The following is a 24,115-nucleotide window of genomic DNA, read 5'->3' on the forward strand; positions in this document are numbered from 1 at the left end:
TGGGAACTGGTCAGTGCAGACCACCTTGCAACGCAGGACCCTGTGTAACTAACCCGCCTGCCCCCCCTGGAGTTACACCACTGGATAATGCTTAATTACACAGTGCTGGGACAGGTGGGTGGCACAGCAGTACATTTAAAACAACACTTATAAATAAAGTCAGCAAATTTGACAGATTATATCAGAGGCAGTACATTTTGATATGATGTTGTTTTGTGTGAGTAGTTAACTAATAAAGGGGTACATAATATTCATATCTGCTCTCCGAACTTTCTTTTGCTGAAATTAAGAGGCAGCAGTCTGTAAAAGAGGCCGAGGGTCAGAGAGGGTAGGCTAAAAAATTGGTCTAGTTGATTTTCGCTTTTAGTCAAGAGCGCTCTGCAGCACACATTAAACAAGATTAAATTTAGTGTAGACTCTCAGCTTTACTTGATAAATGTTTGGTAAATGCAACCGTCTTGACTAAAACTCACATCATATATTTGAATATTGGGCGTGTCTTTCCACTTTCTGTGCCCTACCGTCTGTGTGTTGTCAATCAAGAAGTGTGAAGGCCAAAAAATAACAATAACTGACATCAAAGTTAATGTCGAACAATTAATTGGAAAAAGCTATGTTTAGATGATACTCATCAGTGTGACTCAGGTACGGCAGCAGAGCAGCCAGCAGAAGCAGAGAGATGAGAGTCATGGTGCTGTAGAGTGAGAACGTTCTCCTTGAAGAAGAAAAATAGAGAAGTGTGAAGAGTCCTCTCACCACATACATTGTTTCTCATAGTTTGCTGTGGTCTCCGACTAGATCCACACACCTGCAAACCTTCTCAGTTAATTTGAGTAGTCTCTCTCTCTCTCTCTCTGTCTCTCTCTCTCTCTCTCTCTCTCTCTCTCTCTCTCATCATTTGTTCATTTTCTTCCTTTATGTCTTTGTGCTTCCCCTCAGATAACGTGTTTATATGGCCACTGCATGTAATGACGGCACAGGAGGGCCAGATGAGGTTGCCAGAACCTTGCCTTTAGAGGGCCACATCTCAGCTACTTTTAAACCACTACTGCCAGAACTGACACACCACTCAAAACCATTAGTACAAAACCAGGCAATTATAACAACAGCCCTGTTGGGTGGGACTTCCACTGTCATACCAGATCCAGGTAGTGGAGGGTAGCATGTGCTTCATCCTCTTTAGTTTCTAGCTGCAAATGCTTAGCCTACTGCACCACTCTGGTACTCCTGATTACAAGCCCACATTGTCGTGTAGCTCATGTCACCCCATATCTGCTTTGAGAAATGTGGGCCATGTGAGCATTTTTAATATGCTGGCCTTTTAGGCTCACATGCAGTTTGCCAGTTTCAATGATAGGCAGTGCTGCCATATTTCTGCCAGAAGTGTCCTGATCTGTTTTTGGCACATGTGGACCAAATAAGCTTTTTTAATGTGGACCAATTTTGGCTTACATGCAGTTTGCCAGTGCTGACCATGGGCCAGCAGTGCTATATTTTTGCCAAAATTGGCCCACATCTGCCTGCTCTCTGGGCCAGTCTTAGACTTTGCCTTAAAACGTTTGCTTCAGATTTACATCTGAGCATTGTGTCCTGTTTGCACTGACTCAGGAATTCTTCATTATGTTGTTCCTTCTGAATCTCCAATGTATGCATCTCCAAGTCTTCATTAAAAGTAGGCATCAATGGTGTGCTCATCAACACTGTCTGACAAGCCTACTGTAATCCCATGCATGTAATGTAAGTTCACATGGCTAAAAAGTATGAAATAAATTATAACTAACAATACTGTTTTGCCAGCTTTGCTTTTGTTATCCATTGTCCTTCAGACTTTAAAAGGGCGTAGACTAGAGGAATATGAGATGGGTTTAGAGGCAAGTTGTCTCTAGATGTATAGCCTTGCAAGATTACCATTAAATCTATTTTTTCCTTCCTTGGTGTTTGACTTCATTTGTTACACTTTATCATACAGAATTGTGAGGATGACTTTCCACAGGATTTCTCATATACATTGTCATCAAAGAACATGCTTGAGAAATATGCTTGAGAAATGCTTTTATTGAGATGAAATTGTGGTGAATGCTTTGGTTTTCGTCAAATACAGATTAAACTTTCCCAATAATGGACTTGATCCAGGGCAGAAATGCAGATATTTTGGCAAAGACCTCTGGCTTCGTGGGTGCATCACACTTGTCCTTCTGACCGAAGGAAACAATGCCCACTGCAGTATTTCCACACACCAAAGCACCTCCAGAGTCTCCCTGTTAACAAGACAGAAATGAAACTTTAGTTATTTCCTTTAGTTTACTATTCAAAGTTGGGTCAACACAATAATCCAGACTGACCATTTTAATCATCCTATATTTTCCCATACCTCACAAGTCCCTCCAGGATGAACTGCACATATCATCCTTGGGGTCAGATCCTCCTTCCAGAGCTTCTTACATTCTTTTTCCGCCACAATAGTAATTTTGGTCTCCAAAAGACGATTGCTACCAGATTTGAAGGATCCTGTTTTTCCCCAGCCAGCTACACTGCAGACCGAGTTGGCCTTAATGCCCTCATTTGTTTTAGGGATGGAGATCCAGTTAACAGTTTTGCTCTGTTTGGCTTTCCCACGTAGCTGTGACAAGATAGATATTAGCTTAATTAGAAACAAAACTGCACAATGTAATGTGAAGCTCCACTCCTCCACAGTAACCCAGATTACACCCAGCTGACTTACACAGTTCATTTTCAGTTAGCTAACATTCAATTCTATTAGATGCTTCATCAACATCGTAAAATAATTTTTTAAGTTCTATTAATAATTTTAGTCCAAATGTTACTTAATTGGTTAATTTCTTGTTCAAATGGTATTGTTTTTGTGAAACAAGCTGAACAAGTAGCAATTTTGGGTCCAAGCACGTATCAGGTGAATGGAACTTATGAGGTCTAATGCAGTTTGGGCCTTATTTACAGACAAATTTACAATAAATCAGTCACAATACCTGACAAGAGTGCAATTTCTGTCATAACTTGTAATTGCAAATTTACTCTGGACAGAGAAGTGTATCAAAGGGCACTCATGATTTATAATATACAGTGGTGCTTGAAAGTTTGTGAACCCTTTAGAATTTTCTATATTTCTGCATAAATATGACCTAAAACATCATTGAGTTCCAATAATAGATAAAGAGAACCAAATTAAACAAATAAGACAAAAATATTAGTCTTGGTCATTTATTTATTGAGAAAAATAATCCAATATTACATATCTGTGAGTGGCAAAATGTTAACCTTTGCTTTCAGTATCGGGTGTGACCCCTTATGCAGCAATAACTGCAGCTAAACATTTCTGGTGACCATTGATTAGTCCTGCACATCATCTTGGTGGAATTTTAGCCCATTTCTCTGTACAAAACAGCTTCAACTCTCTCATTTTGGGTTTTCTCCCATGAACTGCTTGCTTCAGATCATTACACAACATTTCTGTAGGATTAAGATCAGGACTTTGACTTGGCCATTCCGAAACATTAAGTTTATTCTTCTTTAACCATTCTTTGGTAGAATTACTTGTGTGCTTAGTGCTGTTGTCTTGTTGTGTGACAAATGTTCTCTTGAGTTTCAGCTCATTTTCCTTTAGAATTTGCCGGTATAATTTAGAGTTCATTGTTCCATGAGTGATGGCAAGCCATCCTGGCCCAGTTGCAGCAAAATAGGCCCAAACCATGATACTCCCACCATCATGTTTCACATATGAGATAAGGTTTTTATGCTGAAATGCAGTGTTTTCCTTTCTCCAAATAAAACACTTCTTATGTAAACCAAAAATACCTATTTTGATCTCATCTGTCCACAAAACATTGTTTTAATAGACTTCTGGCTTGTCCACGTGATCTTTAGCAAACTGTAGACGGGCAGCAGTGTTCTTTTTGGAGAGCATTGGCCATCTCCTTGCAACTCTGCCATGCATACTATTGTTATTCAGTGTTCTCCTGATGGTGAACTCATGAACATTAACATTAGCCACTGTGAGACAGGCCTTTAGGTGGCTTAGAAGTTACCTTGGGTTTCTTTGTGACCTCACAAACTGTTACTGCTCCTGAATAAGGTTGATTGATTGATTGATTGATTGAATTGAATTAAATATTTGAATATTTTCTGTGTCCTTGAGCATTGTAGTGTAATTTTGTAGTGACGGGATAAAAATTCTAGTACTTCAAAAAGTGCTGTTTTTTAAGTTATCTACAGTGAAAAAAATGCATTTTCAAGCCATTTTTAATTAAAAAGTAATCTACATTAAATAAAAAAACATTTTTTAATATAAAGTTGTAAGCTTCAGTTACAAGAGAATTACCTCAGTCCAGTTTCATTTCACAGGGAGTTAAAAGGAGAATGAGATTTTATGTGACTGTTCAAAATATGAGTATTTAGTTTAATAGTTCAGAGGATGATAGAAAGTTTCCTTATAGATATACCATTCCAGTTTCATTTTGCATGGACAGTGTTATGCCTGTCAAATACATGCCCCCCAATACCACACTAATGCTAAAATTGACAGTGTGACCTCAGAATCATCTGTCACATAAGCATCTTAAGTTTCATCAGAATTGGATAAAGCATTCATGAGTTATTGCTGTCTCGGTACATCTTGATCCAATCTAGAAGGGTTAATTAACATGTGGCAGCAATATTTTCAATATATCAACATCAACAACAACATCACCAAACTAGGTGTTGAATGATAGCTGTAATTAACTGGCCTTTCTCAAGGAGAGGTTTCAAAAGGGTTAAATAAATACTCTAAAATACATAAAAGTACTACCTATTGGATTAATTGTATATTTGTATTTATGCCACAGAGTTTTTCTTTTACTACAGAAAAATAGTTCTAATTTCTGGAAGTTCGACAAACCTACACACACATGAGCAAGCAAATGTAACTTTGTGTCGCATCTAAAAAAATCGAATCTAAATTATTTTCTTTGATCTGAAACAAAGTATGAGTCTTAAGTTTTATTCGCTAGTGTGAGGCTTTTCATAACCTGCTAATGCTCACACTGTAAAGAAGTGCTGTAAATTGTCAGTGGAAATAAAGCAGTGATCTACTGCATTCCCCAAATACAGAAGATTGCAGTATAAATGCTGCATTCTGGGAGAAACAGGTCAAACTTCTTGCCAAAGAAGGTAAAATGTTGGATTTTCCAGTAATTTACTGTTTTTGCAACTTTAATACACTGGTAGTCAGCACTACTTTGTGTCTTGAGTCTTGAGTCTGTCTCTGAATATTGTAGTAATTGGGGCGGAAAGTCTTTGCCATTCAGTTCACTTCATGGAAGGTCATGTTATGTTATTTCATATATTTCACACTTCACATTATAAGGTACTTTCATTATTTTCAGTCCATTTTACATAAACTAGTCCCTAAAAATCAACACAGTTCATTTATTTAATTTTAACATGCTTTCAGTTTGTATTTTTGACTTGCATTTTACTTAACTTTAACAATGTTAGCTGCTAGAATTACTGTATCAACCAAATACTGTATACTATATATTGCTGTTCTGGTTGCTACCTCAGTGACTGCTATGCTCAAATATGGTAGGCTATCTGCTTAGCTGCTAGTATGTTACATCCTCCTTTGCACAACTCCACATACTCTCAGTACCGTGTAGTGCCTGTGTTCTGTTTTGTATTTATTGTAAGTCTTTCATATTTATTTATTTATTGTACTGTATTGTCTGCACTGTGTATATTGTATTGCCTCGCACTTGTGTTACTGTGTTGCACCATGGTCCTGTAGGGATGCTGTTTTGTTTCACTGTATACTTGTATGTAGCTGAAATGAAATAAAGTCTGACTTGACTTGACTTGACTTGACTTGACTTGACTTGCCACAGACGTGTGATCCATATTCCTGAACAGACACCATGTAGGGTCTGGAGTGAGGTTTAGCCTCTGTGCCATTTATTATACCAACATTAACACTGGCTGACAGAGAAAGATTGTGGAGGAGTTATAATCATACTCAGTGTAAATTACCTTACTACTTCTACTTAGACTGATTTATTCTATAATTTATGCATCTGAAAATTACATGTGAGAATTCTGAAAGGCGAATAACAACTCTAACTTTAATCAAACTTTAAATGTAAGAACAATTCAGAGAAAGTAGGTATTTTAGAATGACGCTTACCAGAGTGGCTCAGATACGGCAGCAAAACAGCCAGCAGAAGCAGAGAGATGAGAGCCATGATGCTCTTTGGAGAGAGTTTGATCTCCTTGGAGGAGAAGAAGAGTTTAAACAGAAAGGTGGGAAGAGTCAGTTCACCACAAACGTTCTTTCTCACGGTTTGTTGTGGTCTTATTGAACTCTGTGTTATCTGATAGCTGGTTCATGGTTATGTGGTTAAGAGTCTTGACTCGAAAAACAAAGTGCGGAGTGTATTTCACACAAATTTAAGATAAGATAAAACTTCGTTAACCACTGCAGTGAAATGCAGGTGCAGCAAAAAAAAAAAAAAGTTGCATTCAGTACATCATTAACAAAAACAGTCAGCAAGTATTACAGAATATATTAGGGCTGATTCCAGAGCCTTTTCATCTCAGACCTCCTGAAAAAACTTACTTCCTAAATCCTTTTCCAAGTCTATTGTCCCAAAAATATAGTTTTAGTTTTAATACAGTGCTGCAGTAAACAACCAGCAAACTATTCTTTGAGTTCTCCTCATCTTTTTGCACTTTCTTGGTTTTAGTTATACTGAAGATGCTGATGTGAAGCTTTTCATAACCCTCTGATGCTCACACTATAAAGAAGTGCTGTAAATTGTCAGTGGAAATACTGCAGTATCTACTGTATCCCTTAAATACAGATAATTTCTGTATAAACGCTGCATTCTGGAAGAAACAGGTCAAACTTCTTGCCAAAGAATTTAAAATGTTGGATTTTACAGTAATTTGCTGTTTTCTGCAAAGCAAATCGGTAGAGTCAGCTTGAGTCTGTCTCTGAATTCTGCAGTAACCAGAGTGCAGCTTCCTTACAGTTTTGTTGGTTTTGTTCATTTGCTTTATGTTGAGGGTCAAATTGACCCATTTCAAAGTTTAAAAATACAGGCAAAAATTTGATGATGGACTTATGGCTCATTTAAGGGTTAATTTTGTCAAATACAGTTCACTTTATGGAAGTTTTTTCTTTTAGTCTTTTATTCTTACCCTAAAAAATCTTATTAAAGTCTTTTATATTTTGGTATTCTAACCATGATGATGTGCCAGACGCCAGTTAACTAATAAAGGGTTACATAATATTTCTATCTGCGGAATTTCCATTGCTCAAAAATGAGAGGCAGCAGTCTGTTAAAGGGCCGGGGGGCGCAGAGGGTGGGTTGAGAGTTGGTCTGGGGGTTTCTTTTTTAATCAAAAACACCCCGCTGATGTAGATGTTTTTGTGATGAACAGGTTTGAGCCTAATTCAAGAAGGTGTGTTCCCAAATGTGTGTGACTTGGCTTTGATCCCACAATGGCTTTTATGAATCTTTAATTGAAAGATTTTTAAATAAATTAAGAAGAGTATATTTCAAAAACCTTTAATATTCTCAGACTAATACTTTAAGATAAGAACAACATGAATGCATGCTTCATGGAGTCTTGTGTGCAGTTTCAGGTCAAGTTTTTTGTTCTGCCACAACACACACAGTTGCAAAGAGAGCAGTGTCTAGGCTCACTCCTGTGGTCTCAGTATGAGTAAGCGCAGACTTTGGGCAGCCGTTGTGTTCTGTGTCAACGAGACTCATCCAACTCAGAAAACTACATTCTACAGATGAAGTGCAGCACTAATTACTGCTGCACTAATCTGTCATGAAAACTTCGCATGCAAACTATAACACTAAAACAGCCTCATTAGATGATAAAGTGTTTAGAACCATCTGCTGCCATTTATGTGTTCTTGGAGGTGGGTAGTAACTAGCTTCACTACCCATTCCTGATGTTGCAGTGCCTCTTGGATATGGCATAACATGATTATATTGCTTGGGCAATATAATATAATATAAATAGCTTTTAAACCCTTAAAATCCCAGGCTTATTACAGACTAAGGCTTATTATTCAGTAACCACAGGGGCTTCAATGCAAACTGGCTGAGCTACTCTTTGATTATAGAAGTGTGTAATAAATCTTTGGGCCTGCCAATGGGCCCTGGCCATGTAAGGGCTTTAATATATTATTATTAATATTGTTGTTCTTTTTATTATTGGTTGTTGCTGTATATGCCTATCTATGTAAGTATGTCTACACATACAGGCATATACTAAAGTTTGAACACCCCTGGTCAAATGACTAATATTATCCTTAATGTTTTACTGATTTTCTAAGTAAAATAATACACCTTTGACAGACAATGCCCTTAAATATGGATTTTTTTCTGCATATTTTGGTGCACAATTTTTATTTTATTACTGATATTTGTCAACTTTTGCACACAACACTTTTAGCGATTCATTTTTTATTTATTTTAATTTTTTTTATTTTCAAATAGAACATACAATGTCTACATGGCCATGGGTGCATAAAATGCAGAGCATCTTGATACTCAAAATATGCAGAAGTGATCTGGAAAAATGGTGTATGACAGTACATTTTTATTTCTTCCCTTTCCCTTTTATGTTTTATTTTTTTTTCTTCTCAATTTATTAAATTCAGCAAATAAACAGTAATTGTGTTTTAAAAAGTGTATTCTCAGTAGAGGATGTGATCAATGAAAGCTTTAACGCAAGTTCTGCCAGGAAGACTCCAATGCTACGTCACTCATTACTCTGACCAATCACAAGCTTCCACCTGTCTTTAAAATGACTCGACTTACACACCTGCTGTGCTGCTTTCAGATGCTGACGTTTCGTCGTTCCTTTTCAAGTCAATTCCCTTGGTGTTGCTACTCGCAAGTATTCTGGCAAGAAGCGGCTTGTTTTTGTCTTCTCCTCATTGAGATCTGGTTGCTAGTGTGAACGAATGCTTTCCTCTCGAGCCGTTCTCCCTGTATCATGCCTCTGCTGATGATGCTATCTGGTTTATTAAGGTTGCGGGTCGTGGCGCTCTGCTGGCTAAAGCAGATATTACGGATGCCTTTAAAATGTTGCCTGTTCACCCATCGGATTGGCCTCTTTTGACGTTAAGTGGGAGTCTTACTTTCGGTTGCAGGAGTAGCCTCGTATTTTTGATTGTCTTTCCGAGGCTTTGTGTTGTTCCTGTTGAACGTCTGTGACTTGCCTTTCGTCCTCCATCTCTTGGATGATTTTTTGCTCGTGGACTTACCGTCTTCTCGTCGTTCTGTGCTATATGTCCTCAAGGGCTTTTTTGTGAATTGGGCGTTCCTCTCTCTGCTGAAAAGACTGTCCTTCCACCAGTCTCGAATTTCTCGGCATCGTTTTGGATTCTGCTGAAATGCGTGCGTCTCTCCCCACAGATAAGCTCACTAGGATTAGATCGGTTTTAGGAGCTTTTCTCTCAGCTTCGTCTGTTTCTAAGCGTGACGTTCTCTCTCTTCTCGGTCTGCTCAACTTTGCTATGCGCGTCGTTCCTCAGGGTCATTCTTTTATTTCTCGCTCTCTCGGTGGTTGATTTGTGTGATGTCGTTGCCCTTGACGATGGCTGCCGGTCCAATCTGCGGTTCTGGTCTCGACTCCTCGAGCAATGGAACGGCATCTCCTTTTACTCCGACGTGGTTGAGTGCTGTGACTCTCTTGCTTTGTTCACTGACGCCGCTCCCTCAGTTGGTTTTGGGGGGGTGCTTCCAAGGGCAGTGGTTCACAGAGAAATGGCCAGCCGAATTCTCTGAATTTGCCCTTGGATCTGCTTCCTCGGCACTGCACGAGATTTATCCCATCGTCGTCGCTAGCATTCTGTGGGGTGAGGCTTGGTCACGGAGACGTATTAATATTTTTGCGACAACGAAGCCGTGGTTGCCATCATTAACAAAGGAAGGTCATCATGCAGCACTTAGACGTTTAACATGGCAGTCGGTCATTCTTAACTTTATTGTGACAGCTGAACATATTCCTGGCCATTTTCGATCTCGTTTACAGGAGTTCAGACGTCTCTGCCCCTCGGCCTACATGGACCCACACCTTGCCCTCTTTTCACCCTACTCATTTTGGACTAAACAACTATTGTAACGCCTTGCTAGATTCAGCCAAACATTGTATGTCACAAGGCTTAGCCCCTTCCACTCTTAAAGCTTATAACTCCAAGTGGACTTGGTTTGTTCTGTTCTGTCTTCCACTACAAATTCCGATTTTTTTCCATACTCATGACAACAGTTTGCACATTAATCGTTCATAATTATCAGACTCGCAATCTTAAAGCCGCTTCAATTTGTGAATGTTAGCAGGTATCCAATTCCATGCTAGATGTAATGACCCCGACTATCCTAGTTTATTCTCCGACCCAGCTATCCGCTTGCTTCTTAAAGGTTTAAATAAATCACCGCAAGTTTCAGATAAACGTTTACCCATAACTCCTGAAATACTGCAGATGCTTATCTCTGCTCTACGCGAAGGTCTTTTCACACCTTTCATCAACACTTTACTTGAGGCTGTTTTTCTCATGGCTTTTTATGGTTTCATGTGTCCAGGGGAATTCACTCTAACACTGTCATTCGATCCCACACGAGGTCTCACACTGTCTGATATACGTTTCTCGCCTCACTTCTTTACTATCTTCCTTAAGCACTCTAAGACAGACTTCTCTGAAGCTGGTGTTTCTATTAAAATCTGTAGACTAAACACCTCTTTCAGTCTCTATTCCTCTATGACCCGTTATCTGAAACTACGCCCACCTACTCTCAACTCACCTCTGTTTATATTATCAAACAGCCTTCCTATGACAGCACAATAGTTCAGGGAACACCTAGCCTTCATCATAACATAATGTGGACTGTCCTCATGCATGTGAGGGCCCGTCGCCCTAACGAACGCTATGCATGCGAGGGCACGTCACCCTAAAGACCGCTATGCATGTGAGGGCGCGTCGCCCTAACGAACGCTATGCATGTGAGGGCGCGTCGCCCTAAAGAACGCTATGCATGTGAGGGCCGTCGCCCTAAAGACGCTATGCATGGGAGGGCGTCGCCCTAAAGAACGCTATGCATGTGAGGGCGCGTCGCCCTAAAGACCGCTATGCATGTGAGGGCGCGTCGCCCTAACGAACGCTATGCATGTGAGGGCGCGTCGCCCTAAAGACCGCTATGCATGTGAGGGCGCGTCGCCCTAACGAACGCTATGCATGTGAGGGCCCGTCGCCCTAAAGACCGCCATGCATGTGAGGGCGCGTCGCCCTAAAGAACGCTATGCATGTGAGGGCGCGTCGCCCTAAAGAACGCTATGCATGTGAGGGCGCGTCGCCCTAACGAACGCTATGCATGTGAGGGCGCGTCGCCCTAAAGAACGCTATGCATGTGAGGGCGCGTCGCCCTAAAGAACGCTATGCATGTGAGGGCGCGTCGCCCTAAAGAACGCTATGCATGTGAGGGCGCATCGCCCAAGCAAAAACGCTATGCATGTGAGGGCCCGTCGCCCAGCGAACATAGTGCATGTGTGGGCTCGTCGCCCAGCGAACATAGTGCATGTGTGGGCTCGTCGCCCAGTGAACATAGTGCATGTGTGGGCTCGTCGCCCAGCGAACATACTGCATGTATGGGCGCGTCGCCCAGCGAAGTTAGTGCATGTGTGGGCGCGTCGCCCAACCAAACATGGTGCATGTATAGCAGTCCTTGTATCTGATGTTTACATAGTAAATACCACAGTACTCCTTACGTAATGTTTGCATGAAATTGTTGTTCTCTGCAAACGACTTACAGCGTTGAGGCCTCAGCCTCTAAAAGTTTTCTTTAGAGTTTTCTTTTAACCTGACGAAAACTTTAAGCTTAAAGCCCCTTAGGTACACCAGGTGACCTATGCGTTAAAACAACTGAGTTCTGTCACTTATTACACCACCACAATGGTATTTAGAATGATGAGCCCGTTCACTTATCACTCCATTTTAGCTAATAATTAAAAGCACTTAGTACACTTAATCAGTAATTTAATTGCACTTGTTACTAATACCCACGATCTGTACTTTTATTGGATATATACTGATGCATCTTGCTAATATCTCTTATGTTCCTTTTCAGACTAGTCAATCCAGGTAAAGCCTTTCCTGGTGGGTATCCATTATCTCTTACAAATCTTTTGGGGTATGCTCCGCCCCCTGCCATCCCTGTACGGCAGGATCTGCGAAGCTCTACACGTCAAAGTACCTGGGCTGATGACGGGGCCCGCACCAAGGATTTTTAAATTTTGTTATCTATGGAATCGTTAAATACTATTAGATTAAACTATTTTCCTTCCTACACGGTCGTCTCTGGAGTCTTTCTGGTAGAACTTAGTTTCACCTAGAAAATCAACAGAACATGTCATTTGACCAGAGACACTGCAACGTTTTTATTTTCTGTACTAATAAAGACTTCACTGAAAAAATGTCCTGTTTGCTGCTGATTCAGGGTCTGTTCAGTATCTTGCTCCGTTAGAATCTCCTATGTATCTCCAAGTGTCCATTAAAATGCTCACGTGGGGCCCAGCTTGATCTCGTTATGAGAATGTCTGGGGACAACCATGAGAAATTTTGGGCTATATGTGAGCAGGAGCGTAGACGTATCAAGGTGGGAACAAACTGAGAATCACATCTTTAACCCAACCCAACACCTCAAGAAGGAGGAGGTCAAAGTAGGGGTCAATGGGGCGCTCCAACACTGACAACAAGCCACTGCATTTAATGTTAAAATGGCTAAAAAGTCACCCCAAAAACAGAAAGAAAAAAAAATCAGCATGTACATGTTTACTGCATATGCAGAGAACTCATTAAAAGTATATAACAACTGAAAATGTTTCACTAGGTTTGCTTTTGTTATCGATTGTACTTCAGACATTAAAAGAGCACAGATCAGAGGAATATGGGGTGGGTTTTAGAGTGGGCGTGGCCTTGCGTACGGCACACTATCACATTCAAGCACTAAAAGTTTAAGAGGTTGTCTATAGCTGTGTATATGCAAGCCCAACTTCTGCTAACTAGTCCTAGGTTTTTCTCCTGCTGTCTGAACTGTGCTGAACCACATCACTGTATCTCCTCTCTGATCAATACACACTGTGCAATATATCACAACAATTACTGTAATGACACTTTGACTATGCACTTTACACTATAATACTGATGCAACTCAGAGTTAATTTGTCTATATGTGCTTTTAGTTTACCTCATACCACTCAGTGCCTGCTGTATTGTAAATACAATGAATCTGTCTCATTTGCAATGTAAATATGTGAATAGATATACTTCTACTTTTATTTTATTTCTCTTGTACTTTAACTTATGTCTAGATTTATTTCTATTTTCCTGCATGGTATAATTAACTTTATGTGCAATTATATGTCTTGCTACTGTAACACTGCAATTTCCCTCCGGGATGAATAAAGATCTATCTATCTATCTATCTATCTATCTATCTATCTATCTATAACTGCTTTAAAATATCTGCTGAAAGACTAAAAGACACTAAACCTCAAATAGTGATCAAAAACATTTTGACAATTCTAAACAATATGACAGCAGTATGCTAATTAACCCTTTAAGATTGGAAAATGTATTAACATAGTCACGACTCAGGATTTAATTCTGATGAAACTTCACAGGCTTACATAGTACAACATTTTAAGATCACCTGTCAATTTTGGCACATGTTTCTTACTAGGGGCTGCTGTAACTGCCAAAGAGCTGTTTCTTGAAATAATAATAAGAGGATCACTATGGACAATATAATAGCTTGTAAAGTATTGCTGCCATCAGCCAATCAAATTTTTAATTATTTTCCTAAATCCAATATTTCCAAAATAAACTGAATTTGTTTCTTTTTGCTTTGAGAGCTGGTCTTGGGGTTTCGTTTTTAATCAAGAGCGCTCTGCAGCACACATTAAACAAGAGAAGTGTAGGCAGTCGTTTCACTTTTGCAAATTGCTGGGTACATCACCTCAGCCACTTCTATTAGTCAATAGTTGGACAATCTTGTGGCCAGTAATATAAGTAGATGTAAGTAATCAATATACATCTGTATGTGACAGTGAAGCTTTTAACAGCTGATGTAGATGTCTTTGTGATGAACAGGTTTGGGCCTAATTTAAGAGGGTGTGTTCCCAAATGTGTGTGACTTGGCTTTGATCCCACAACAGCTTTTATGAATCTTTAATTGAAAGATTTTTAAATAAATTAAGAAAAGTATATTTCAAAAGCCTTTAATATTCTCAGACTGATACTTTAAGATAAGAACAACATGAATGCATGCTTCATGGAGTCTTGTGTGCAGTTTCAGGTCAAGTTTTTTGTTCTGCCACAACACACACAGTTGCAAAGAGAGCAGTGTCTAGGCTCACTCCTGTGGTCTCAGTATGAGTTAGCACAGACTTTGGGCAGCCGTTGTGTTCTGTGTCAACGAGACTCATCCAACTCAGAAAACTAGATTCTACAGATGAAGTGCAGCACTACTTACTGCTGCACTAATCTGTCATCTAAACTTCACATGCAAACAATAACACTAAAACAGCCTCATTAGATGATAAAGTGTTGAGAACCATCTGCTGCCATTTATGTGTTCTTGGAGGTGGGTAGTAACTAGTTTCACTACCCATTCCTGATGTTGCAGTGCCTCTTGAATATGGCATAACATGATTATATTGCTTGGGCAATATAATATAATATAAATAGCTGTTAAACCCTTAAAATCCCAGGCTTATTACAGACTAAGGCTTATTATTCAGTAACTACAGGGGCTTCAATGCAAACTGGCTCAGCTACTCTGATTATAGAGGTGTGTAATAAATCTTTGGGCCTGCCAGTGGGCCCTGGCCATGTAAGGGCTTTAATATATTATTATTAATATTGTTGTTCTTTTTATTATTGGTTGTTGCTGTATATGCCTATAACTATGTAAGTATGCCTACACATACAGGCATATACTAAAGTTTGAACACCCCTGGTCAAATGACTAATATTATCCTTAATGTTTTACTGATTTTCTAAGTGAAATAATACACCTTTGACAGACAATGCCTTTAAATATGGATTTTTTTTCTGCATATTTTGGTGCACAATTTTTATTTTATTACTGATGTATTGTGGGAAAAAATCTAAAACATAAATTTGTCAACTTTTGCACACAACACTTTTAGCGATTCATTTTTTATTTATTTTTATTTTATTTTTTTATTTTCAAATAGAACATACAATGTCTACATGGCCATGGGTGCATAGAATGCAGAACATCTTGTTACCCAAAATATGCAGAAGTGATCTGGAAAAATGGTGTATGACAGTACATTTTTATTTCTTCCCTTTCCCTTTTATGTTTTATTTTTTTTCTTCTCAATTTATTAAATTCAGCAAATAAACAGTAATTGTGTTTTAAAAAGTGTATTCTCAGTAGAGGATGTGATCGCTTATTTTCACCTAGAAAATCAACAGAACATTTCATTTGATCAGATACACCGCAACGTTTTTATTTTCTGTACTAATAAAGGCTTCACTGAAAAAATTAATGTTGAAGAACTCTTTGTTTCATAGCTTTAGATGTTTTTAGAAAGCAATTTGCTGTGTGATAACAATTCCCCTTCTTCAAAACACAAACTTTACTGACAGCAGTTTTATTACATTCCAAAGGACCCCCACCATCTCTGCTAAAAGAAGTCATGCAGATGCAGGTTTAGGTGGAACCTGGTCTATAACTATTAGATGGAGTAAACACTGAACACTGAAGTTTGTTTGACAACTGGCATGAATCTGGTCTGTATATTCAGATACACTATCTGTATGTCACATCTGTGCCTGGGGATTCCACTCCTAACCTCTCAAGGTCACTGTTGCCACAACACTGGGTAGGTCCACAGACCTGTAACCTAAGAAGTCTTTTTATTATCTGCACATCTCCTGATTTTCTATCTCTGTGCTTTCCCAGTTGTTGATCCTGCTTTAACACGTTTGCTTTGTATTTACATCTAAGCACTGTGTCCTGTTTGCTGCTGACTCAGGGTCTGTTCAGTATCTTGCTCCCTTAGAATCTCCTATGTATCTCCAAGTGTCCATTAAAATGCTCACGTGGGGCCCAGCTTGATCTCGTTATGAGAATGTCTGGGGACAACCATGAGAAATTTTGGGCTATATGTGAGCGGGAGCGTAGACGTATTGAGGTGGGAACAAACTGAGAATCACATCTTTAAACAAACCCAACACCTCAAGAAGGAGGAGGTCAAAGTAGGGGTCAATGGTGTGCTCCAACACTGACAACAAGCCACTGCATTTAATGTTAACATGGCTAAAAAGTCACCCCAAAAACAGAAAGAAAAAAAAAGTTAAGCATGTAAATGTTTACTGCATGTGCAGAGAACTCATTAAAAATATATAACAACTACAAATGTTTCACTAGGTTTGCTTTTGTTATCGATTGTACTTCAGACATTAAAAGACTACAGAGGAATATGGGGTGTGTTTTAGAGTGGGCGTGGCCTTACAGCAGACTTCATCACATTCAAGTACTAAAAGTTTAAGAGGTCATCTATAGTTGTGTGGTCAGGCCCTGGGAGACCACCATTAACCTGCTTTTTTCCTTCCTTGGTGTTTGACTTCATTTGTTACACTTTATCATACAGAATTACTTTCCACAGGATTTCTCATATACATTGTCATCAAATAAAATGCTTGCAAAATGCTTTTATTGAGATGAAATTGTGGTGAATGCTTTGGTTTTCGTCAAATGCAGATTAAACTTTCCCAATAATGGACTTGATCCAGGGCAGAAATGCAGATATTTTGGCAAAAATCTTTGGCTTCGTGGGTGCATCACACTTGTTCCTCTGACCGAAGGAAACAATGCCCATAGCAGTATTCCCACACACCAAAGGACCTCCAGAGTCTCCCTGTTAACAACACACAAATGAAACACATTACTATCCTCACTTTATTTACTTTGGTTTATTGTTCAGTGTTGGGTCAACACAATAATCCAGACTGACTGTGTTAATAATTTTCCCATACCCTGCAAGATCCTCCAGGATGAACTGCACATATCATCCTTGGGGTCAGAAGGTTCTCCCAGAGTTTCTTACATTTTTTTTTGGCCACGATAGTAATTTTGGTCTCCATAAGACGATTACTACCAGATTTGAAGGATCCTGTTCTTCCCCAGCCAGCTACACTGCAGACCGAGTTGGCCTTGATGCCCTCCTTTGTTTTAGGGATGGAGATCCATTTTACAGTTTTGCTCTTTTTGGCTTTTCCACGTAGCTGTGACAAGATAACCATTTGCCTAGTTAGAAACAAGACTGCACAGTGTAATGTGAAGCTCCACTCCTCCACTGCAACCCAGATTACACCCAGTTGACCTACACACTGCACTTTCAAACAGTTAGCTAAGATTAGATGCTATTCATGTTTCCTTACTGAACACTTGACATTGACTTTGTAAAATATAATAATTTAATAAAGTTATATTAATGTTTGTAGACCAAAAGTTCGCCAGCTAGAATGCTAGACGTTGTGCTATGGCCCACTAATAGCTCTTGTAACTGCACTGAAAGACCTTTAAATTATTTGTACTTAAATAATGATAACAGTACAACCCCAATACCAAAAAAGTTGGGAGGCTATGTAAAATGTAAATAAATGTAAATAAAAACAGAATGCAATGATTTGCAAATCTCATAGACCCTTATTTTATTATCAATAGAACATACAACACATATCAGATATTGAAAGTGAGACATTACCATTTCATGAAAAACATTAACTCATTTAGAACTTGATGGCAGCAACGCATCTCAAAAGAGTTGGGACAGGGCCACGTCTACCATTGTGTAGCCTCCCCTCTTCTTTTAACAACAGTCTGTAAACGTCTGGGAAGTGAGGAGACCAATTGGTGGAGTTTTAGGAGAGGAATGTTGTCCCATTCTTGTCTGATGTAGGATTCTAGCTGCTCATCAGTCCTGGGTCTTCTTTGCTGGATTTTTCGTTTTGTGATGCGCCAGATGTTTGTGAAATGTTGGTGAAAGGCAGGTCAGTTCAGCAGACTCTTCTTCTGCGAAGCCATGCTGTTGTGATGGATGCAGTATGTGGTTTAGCATTGTCTTGCTGAAATATGCAAGGCCTTCTCTGAAAGAGACATTGTCTGGATGGGAGCATCTGTTGTTCTAAAACCTCTATATACTGTTCAGCATTGATGGTGCCTTTCCAGATGTGTAAGCTGCCCACACTATAGGCACTAATGCAACCCCATACCATCAGAGATGCAGGCTTTTGAACTGTGAGCTGATAACAAGCTGGATGGTCCCTCTCCTCTTAAATCGGCAGAACACGGCGTCTGTGTCCAAAAAGAAATTTCATAGTCCAAAAGAATTTCCAATTTTGATTCATCTGACCACAGGACAATCTTCCATTTTGCCGCAATCTATTTTAAATGAGCTTTGGACAAGAGAAGATGGCAGCGTTTCTGGATCATGTTGACATATGGATTGCACGATGAACTGTGTTCACAGACAATGATTTCTGGAAGTGCTCCTGAGCCCATGCAGCGATTTCCAGTACAGAATCATACCTGTTTTCAGTGCCCCTGTCCCAATTCTTTTGAGATGTGTTGCTGCCATCAAGTTCTAAATGAGTTAATGTTTTTCAGGAAATGGTAAAATGTCTCACTTTCAACATCTGATATGTGTTCTGTGTTCTATTGTGAATAAAATATGGGTCGATGAGATTTGCAAATCATTGCATTCTCTTTTTATTTACATATATTTACATTTTACATAGCATTCCAACTTTCTTGGAATTGAGGTTTTACTTAATTTCTTGTTAAATTGTACCCTCATTGTCAGAAAAATAGCTGCACCCAGACGGAAGTGCTATTCACAAGGATGATAAAGGTTACCTGGACAATAAATGATTAAAATTTAGACTGATATGGGCAATATTTATTGAGCTACACATACAGAAGTCAGAGGTCTCGGCATGGAGTTGGTGAGGTTCCTCATGGTGTCCTGCGATAACCCATCCCATGCAGCTTGTTGTGGGTCACTGGTTTCACATAACATAACGTTGGGCTGTCGTTTGAATTGCCTTCGAACTCTTCTCTGAGGCACACTTCGCTTGCAAAGGATGCTACCAACACAGCAGCATGAGTCAGAATGGAAAGCATGCGCAACAGGACAACCTTATATAGTCAGTCAGGTACAACGATAAGGCCTGTCCATGCTTACGTGTTCACATGTGCGGCTGAGCGTGAAACTTCAATCATTCGCATGTCTCACGATGTCAAACCTACCCACCAAGTTTTATTCCTGTCAGTTGATTCCTTCTGGGTACAACTACTTTACCCACGATGAGTGTATTATTTTTGTGGGAAGAACAAAATGAATAAGACAAGTTATAAGAGACTATATACTACTGTGCAAAAGTTAGAGACCACCCTTCATTTAATACATTTCTAGCCTCTATAAGGAAGTGGAAAGTCAAAAGAAAATAATAGCTAAAAACAGGAATTTTCAAAACTGCAGTTTAAAAAATGAACCAAAGAAAATGGACTCTTAACAATGATGTAACCAGCAGATAAACAGCTTTTATCTTTGAGAGAAAAAGAGAAAATCAAGCTCCACTCTTGCTTCAAATCTGAAAAAACCCTTGAGTGTCTGTCCATCCTTCCACTGTGAGAAGGCAACTCAACTGAACTGACTGGCTATACCTGGTTGAGCCCTTGGGCAAGACTTAAACCCCACCAACCCACCACACACTGCTGCTGGTGACACTGTGCTGCTGGGTATAGTAAAGCAGCAAAAACATGAATTTCCCTTGAAGAATTGATAATAAAAATGTATAAAAATAGCACTGTGTCTGAAAGGATGTATTGTTGTCAACAAGCTGTTACTGAGCAAAGGAAATTTAACTGCATTTACTTGTATGATGTGATGCAGAAAATGCAGCCAACTTACAAGACTAAATTTTAATGTTTTACCTTCAAGATTTCTTTAAGAAGAATGGAAACCCTAATAAAGTTAAAGGGTGGAAGTGCTAAATGCAGAAAAAGAAAATGTTCATTAGTTGAATTTTGTGCCTTTACTCTTATTGGGAGTCTGTGACTCCTTAGCACCCCCAACCCCCCCAACTGAACTGCTAATGTTGCTCCTTCACTTAAACTAAACTAATTTCCCCCCTAAAACTAAATTTACACCACTGGTTCAGTTATTTACCTTCAGAAGCATGATATCATAGTCATGTGTGCCGGCGTTGTATTTTGGATGGGGATAGTAATTCTTTACTTTCATGCGGATGGAACCCTCTTTCTTGTCTGACAGATCATGAGCACCCAGCACAGCCGTAAGTCGTTTTTTCCTAAGAGAAACATTTTAGAGCTGAGTTGATGCACTTGGTAACAGGCCTTAATATATTACAACACCTATAAAGTTACACTAAATATAGAATTCACAAAAACAAAACTGAATAGTGAAGCACTCAAGTTTCAACTATATTCCTTCTCAAAATTCACTTTCACTTTCAGACTGTAAAATTATACATGCAGTGCAACTAGATTTTGCTTCATTGACCAGCTGTAACTCTGCATTTTTATTGGAGTTCATTAAAAGATGATTCCAAGCTGTGATTTATCCAAACAACTTGATAGATAAAAAGCTTACTTCTTCCAGCAGTGCGCAGCCGTCATGACGAATTCTTCAGACACAAGAAAACCACCACAGATGTGTTTTCCTTTTTTCTGAAGAGAAACCATGTAGGGTCTGGAGTGAGGTTTAGCCTCTGTGCCATTTATTATACCAACCTCAACACTGGCTGAGAGAGAAAGAAGGTGGAGGAGTTATAGTCATACTTTCTGCTTGTATTTATCTCTCAAAATTCACCTCAGTGTGAATTACTTAAAGTAAACTGATGTCGCGCTGTAATTCACTGCTTTTATTCTCAAGTTTGATTCATGTTTATGAAAATGTACAAACATTTATTGCAAAAAGTTGGGACAGTATGTGAAACAAAAACATCAAGCAGTGACAAGTAAATTCTGTTTGATTGGCATTATATTGAAGACAGCATAAAACACTTTTGTATCTTATGAACTTTGCAAATATACACTCATTCCATATTAGAAGCCCAAGACATTCCAGAAAAGTTCCTTTTAAAAACGCTTTTTGGGGACTAAATACAACAATTCATCCAGTTTTAAGGGCAAAATTTTAGGCCATTCTTTTGTTAGATAAGCTTTTACCTGCACAACTAATTGATACTTGCATTGTGTTTTTTGGAGAATATAATACTTTATATTTTAGGAGACTGCACGCTGCATAGTGTATTTCAATACTGTTAGAATTAGTGGAATACACTACATTCACCAGGAACCTTGTAAGGCTCAGCTGTTGAGCAATTACTGCTGAATTCATCAGTAATTTATGAGTTTTTATTCTAAGAAACCATAGTTGCTAAGTAAGTCTCTATGAGACTCAGTAGTTATTAGCTAATCATTAGTTCACTATCACCTACTGAGTAATCAACTAGTACTCCTTTGTAGTTAACAGTATTTACTGAAGTGTTAATGCAGCACTACTCATTCATTCCTGATTAGTTCCTGATTAGTTACTTATTGACCATGAAACAGTATTGTTGGAAGAATGGCATAAATGTTTGCTTTCAAACCTGGATGAATTGTATTTAGTCCCCAAAAAGCATTTTTAAAAGGAACGATTCTGGAACATGTTGGGCATCAAAAATGGAATGAGTGTATATTTACACAACAAACAAAAAAAACAAAAAACAACAACAATCATTAGTTCACTTGTACCTACTGAGTAATTAACTCCTTGGTAGTTAATAGTATACTAGTATAATAGTATACTTAATAGTTACTTAAGTGTTAATGCAGCACTACTTATTCACTCCTGATTAGTTCCTAATTAGTTATGTTTTCCTGATTAACTACTAAACAATATTGTAAAATGTTACTGATGTGCAAGTTACCTATGCCATGGGTGCTAATACACCCTCATACCATGACAGACCTTGGCTTTTGAACTTTACGCTGCTGACAATCTGGAATATCCTTTTCTTCTGTGGCCACGAGAACACAACGTTTATTTCCATAAACAATCTGAAAGGTTTGACTTGACAGACCAAAATACATGTTTTCACTGTGCATCTATTCATCTCAGTTGAGCTTGAGTCCAGAGAAGTTGGCAACATTTCTGGATGTTGTTGACATATGGCTTCCACTGTGCATAGTACGGTCTTCACTTGAATTTGCAGATGCAGTGACGAATGGTGTTTACTGACGACAGTTTGTCAGAGTGTTCCTGAGCCCATGTGGTGAAATTCATTTCAGAGACATACCAGTTTTTAATGCAGTGGAATGCAGTTTTTAGCTTTGTCCTCTATGCAGTTTTCTCCAGATTCCCAAGTCTTCTGATTACGTTATAAACCATAGAGCAGTGGTCTCCAACACTGGAACTGAAGAGCAACCTTTCTGCAGAGCCTAGTTCCAACCACACTTTGCAACACCTGCTCCAACTAATCAACCTCTTCCCAATTCCCTGATTTGTTGGATTAGATGTATTAGAGATAAGTAAGGGGCAGGGTAGCTTATCGCTTATGTACAGGTTGGAACTAAACTCTGCAGGAAGGTGGCTCTCCAGGACCAGGGTTGGTGACCACTGCTGTAGAGGGTGAAATACTTAAAAACCTTGCAATTGCTTGCTGAGAAACATTGTTCCCAAACTGCTGGATTATTCTTTTGGTAAACTGGTAGGCCTTGGGCCATCCTTACTAAATGGACTAGGCCTTTTTTAGATACTTGCTTGATACCCAAGTTTTCTACCTATTGCCTCAACTGTTTAAGATGATGTTTCACAATGTTCCTAGTCTTAAATTGGCCACGTTTCATCTTTTTTGGAAAGATTAGCAAGCATCAGTTCCAAAATGAGCATTTATTTACATAAAACAATGAGACTGATAAGGTGAAACATTCCTTACAGAAAAGTTACATATATTTCATATATGAAGTGGCAAAAACCACATTTACAAGCACTCACAGGTGTGTTACATGTGAACACGTTTTCCCATGATTGCATGTTTTTCCATACTTTTTCACATATAATAACATTTTTCATATTTCAATTTCATATTTTTAACATGTGATGTGTGCAAAAACACATGAAATTCATGTGACCTTTTTGTAAGGAACTATATATTTTATATATTTAGCATGCTAAATGAAATACAGGTCAACTGGCATTTACAAATCACGGGTTTCTGTTTTAATTTGCATTTCACATACCACCATTGGAGGTGCTCGGGACACATATGGCCACATAACATTTGTAGTGTAGACACTAAAGTGTCCTGATGTCTCCATGACAACATGGAAAGACTGCCTAAACAACTGTGTCACCACTGCGTGGTTTCTTTCTTCATTTCCTCTTTTGCTTGCTTATGAATTGTGGTAGCAATCCATGTAGTCTAAATGTTTGTTACAACTTGTAAATGTACATGAAAACAAGGATTTGCAGGACATTACTAGGTACATCTCATATCTCTAACTGTTCATCCTCATCAGCCTTATCAGATCACTTGATGGATATTAATGCCAAGTATTTACAAGGTCTAAGTGACACTCACCAGAGTGGCTCAGGTGTGGCAGCAGAGCAGCCATCAGGAGCAGAGAGATGAGAGTCATGGTGCTGTTCAGAGAGAGTGTGTTCTCCTTGAAGAAGAATAAGAATAAAAAGGAGAAGAATAAGAAGAAGTAGCTTTATCATGGTTTGATGTGCGTCTTTTCTTTAGAAATGAGAAGTGGAAGCTTACAGACCTCTGTGACATCAGTAGATTGGTCCATTTTTTACGTGGTTCAGAATCTCGACTTAATTGGTAATTATGTAGCTCTTGCAATATTAACTTAATGTTAACATGTTTATGTCTGCTTTTGTATGAAAGTGTGCACAGATGTCTTTGTACTGTGTATATGTGTACATACTGTATTCTGTAAAAGACCATCCTGTATTTATTTAATTTCTAACCAAAAACACCATAAAG

General features: G+C 38.9%; 2 protein-coding genes across 2 annotated transcripts; both read right to left on the bottom strand.

Annotated features, from left to right (window-relative positions):
- Positions 1 to 2,102: 2,102 nt before the first annotated feature.
- On the bottom strand, positions 2,103 to 6,233 carry LOC118819275 (granzyme G-like). The gene is made up of 4 exons (XM_036586986.1): positions 6,176 to 6,233; positions 5,861 to 5,970; positions 2,372 to 2,620; positions 2,103 to 2,258 (listed from the first exon to the last, which is right to left on the bottom strand). The coding sequence occupies exons 1-4, from the start codon at positions 6,231 to 6,233 to the stop codon at positions 2,103 to 2,105; spliced, it is 573 nt and encodes a 190-aa protein (XP_036442879.1).
- Positions 6,234 to 16,739: 10,506 nt separating this feature from the next.
- On the bottom strand, positions 16,740 to 23,803 carry LOC118819345 (granzyme B-like). The gene is made up of 5 exons (XM_036587088.1): positions 23,702 to 23,803; positions 20,725 to 20,875; positions 20,281 to 20,422; positions 17,084 to 17,332; positions 16,740 to 16,965 (listed from the first exon to the last, which is right to left on the bottom strand). Exons 1-5 carry the CDS (start codon positions 23,757 to 23,759, stop codon positions 16,810 to 16,812), a joined length of 756 nt encoding a protein of 251 aa, XP_036442981.1. The 5' UTR covers positions 23,760 to 23,803; the 3' UTR covers positions 16,740 to 16,809.
- Positions 23,804 to 24,115: the final 312 nt, after the last annotated feature.

Source organism: Colossoma macropomum, unplaced genomic scaffold, assembly GCF_904425465.1.
Source record: "Colossoma macropomum unplaced genomic scaffold, Colossoma_macropomum, whole genome shotgun sequence".
Taxonomy (NCBI): domain Eukaryota; kingdom Metazoa; phylum Chordata; class Actinopteri; order Characiformes; family Serrasalmidae; genus Colossoma; species Colossoma macropomum.

Excerpts from the sequence above, each read along its gene's own strand:
- LOC118819275 (XM_036586986.1), bottom strand. The coding sequence starts at position 6,233 with ATGGCTCTCATCTCTCTGCTTCTGCTGGCTGTTTTGCTGCCGTATCTG. Across the intron at positions 5,971-6,175 it reads GCCGTATCTGAGCCACTCTG|CCAGTGTTAATGTTGGTATA; the intron begins GTAAGCGTCATT and ends TTTCTCTGTCAG. Across the intron at positions 2,621-5,860 it reads TCTGTGGCAAGTCAAGTCAA|CTACGTGGGAAAGCCAAACA; the intron begins GTCAAGTCAAGT and ends ATCTTGTCACAG.
- LOC118819345 (XM_036587088.1), bottom strand. The coding sequence starts at position 23,759 with ATGACTCTCATCTCTCTGCTCCTGATGGCTGCTCTGCTGCCACACCTG. Across the intron at positions 20,876-23,701 it reads GCCACACCTGAGCCACTCTG|CCAGTGTTGAGGTTGGTATA; the intron begins GTGAGTGTCACT and ends TTTCTCTCTCAG. Across the intron at positions 20,423-20,724 it reads GCTGCGCACTGCTGGAAGAA|GAAAAAACGACTTACGGCTG; the intron begins GTAAGCTTTTTA and ends TGTTTCTCTTAG.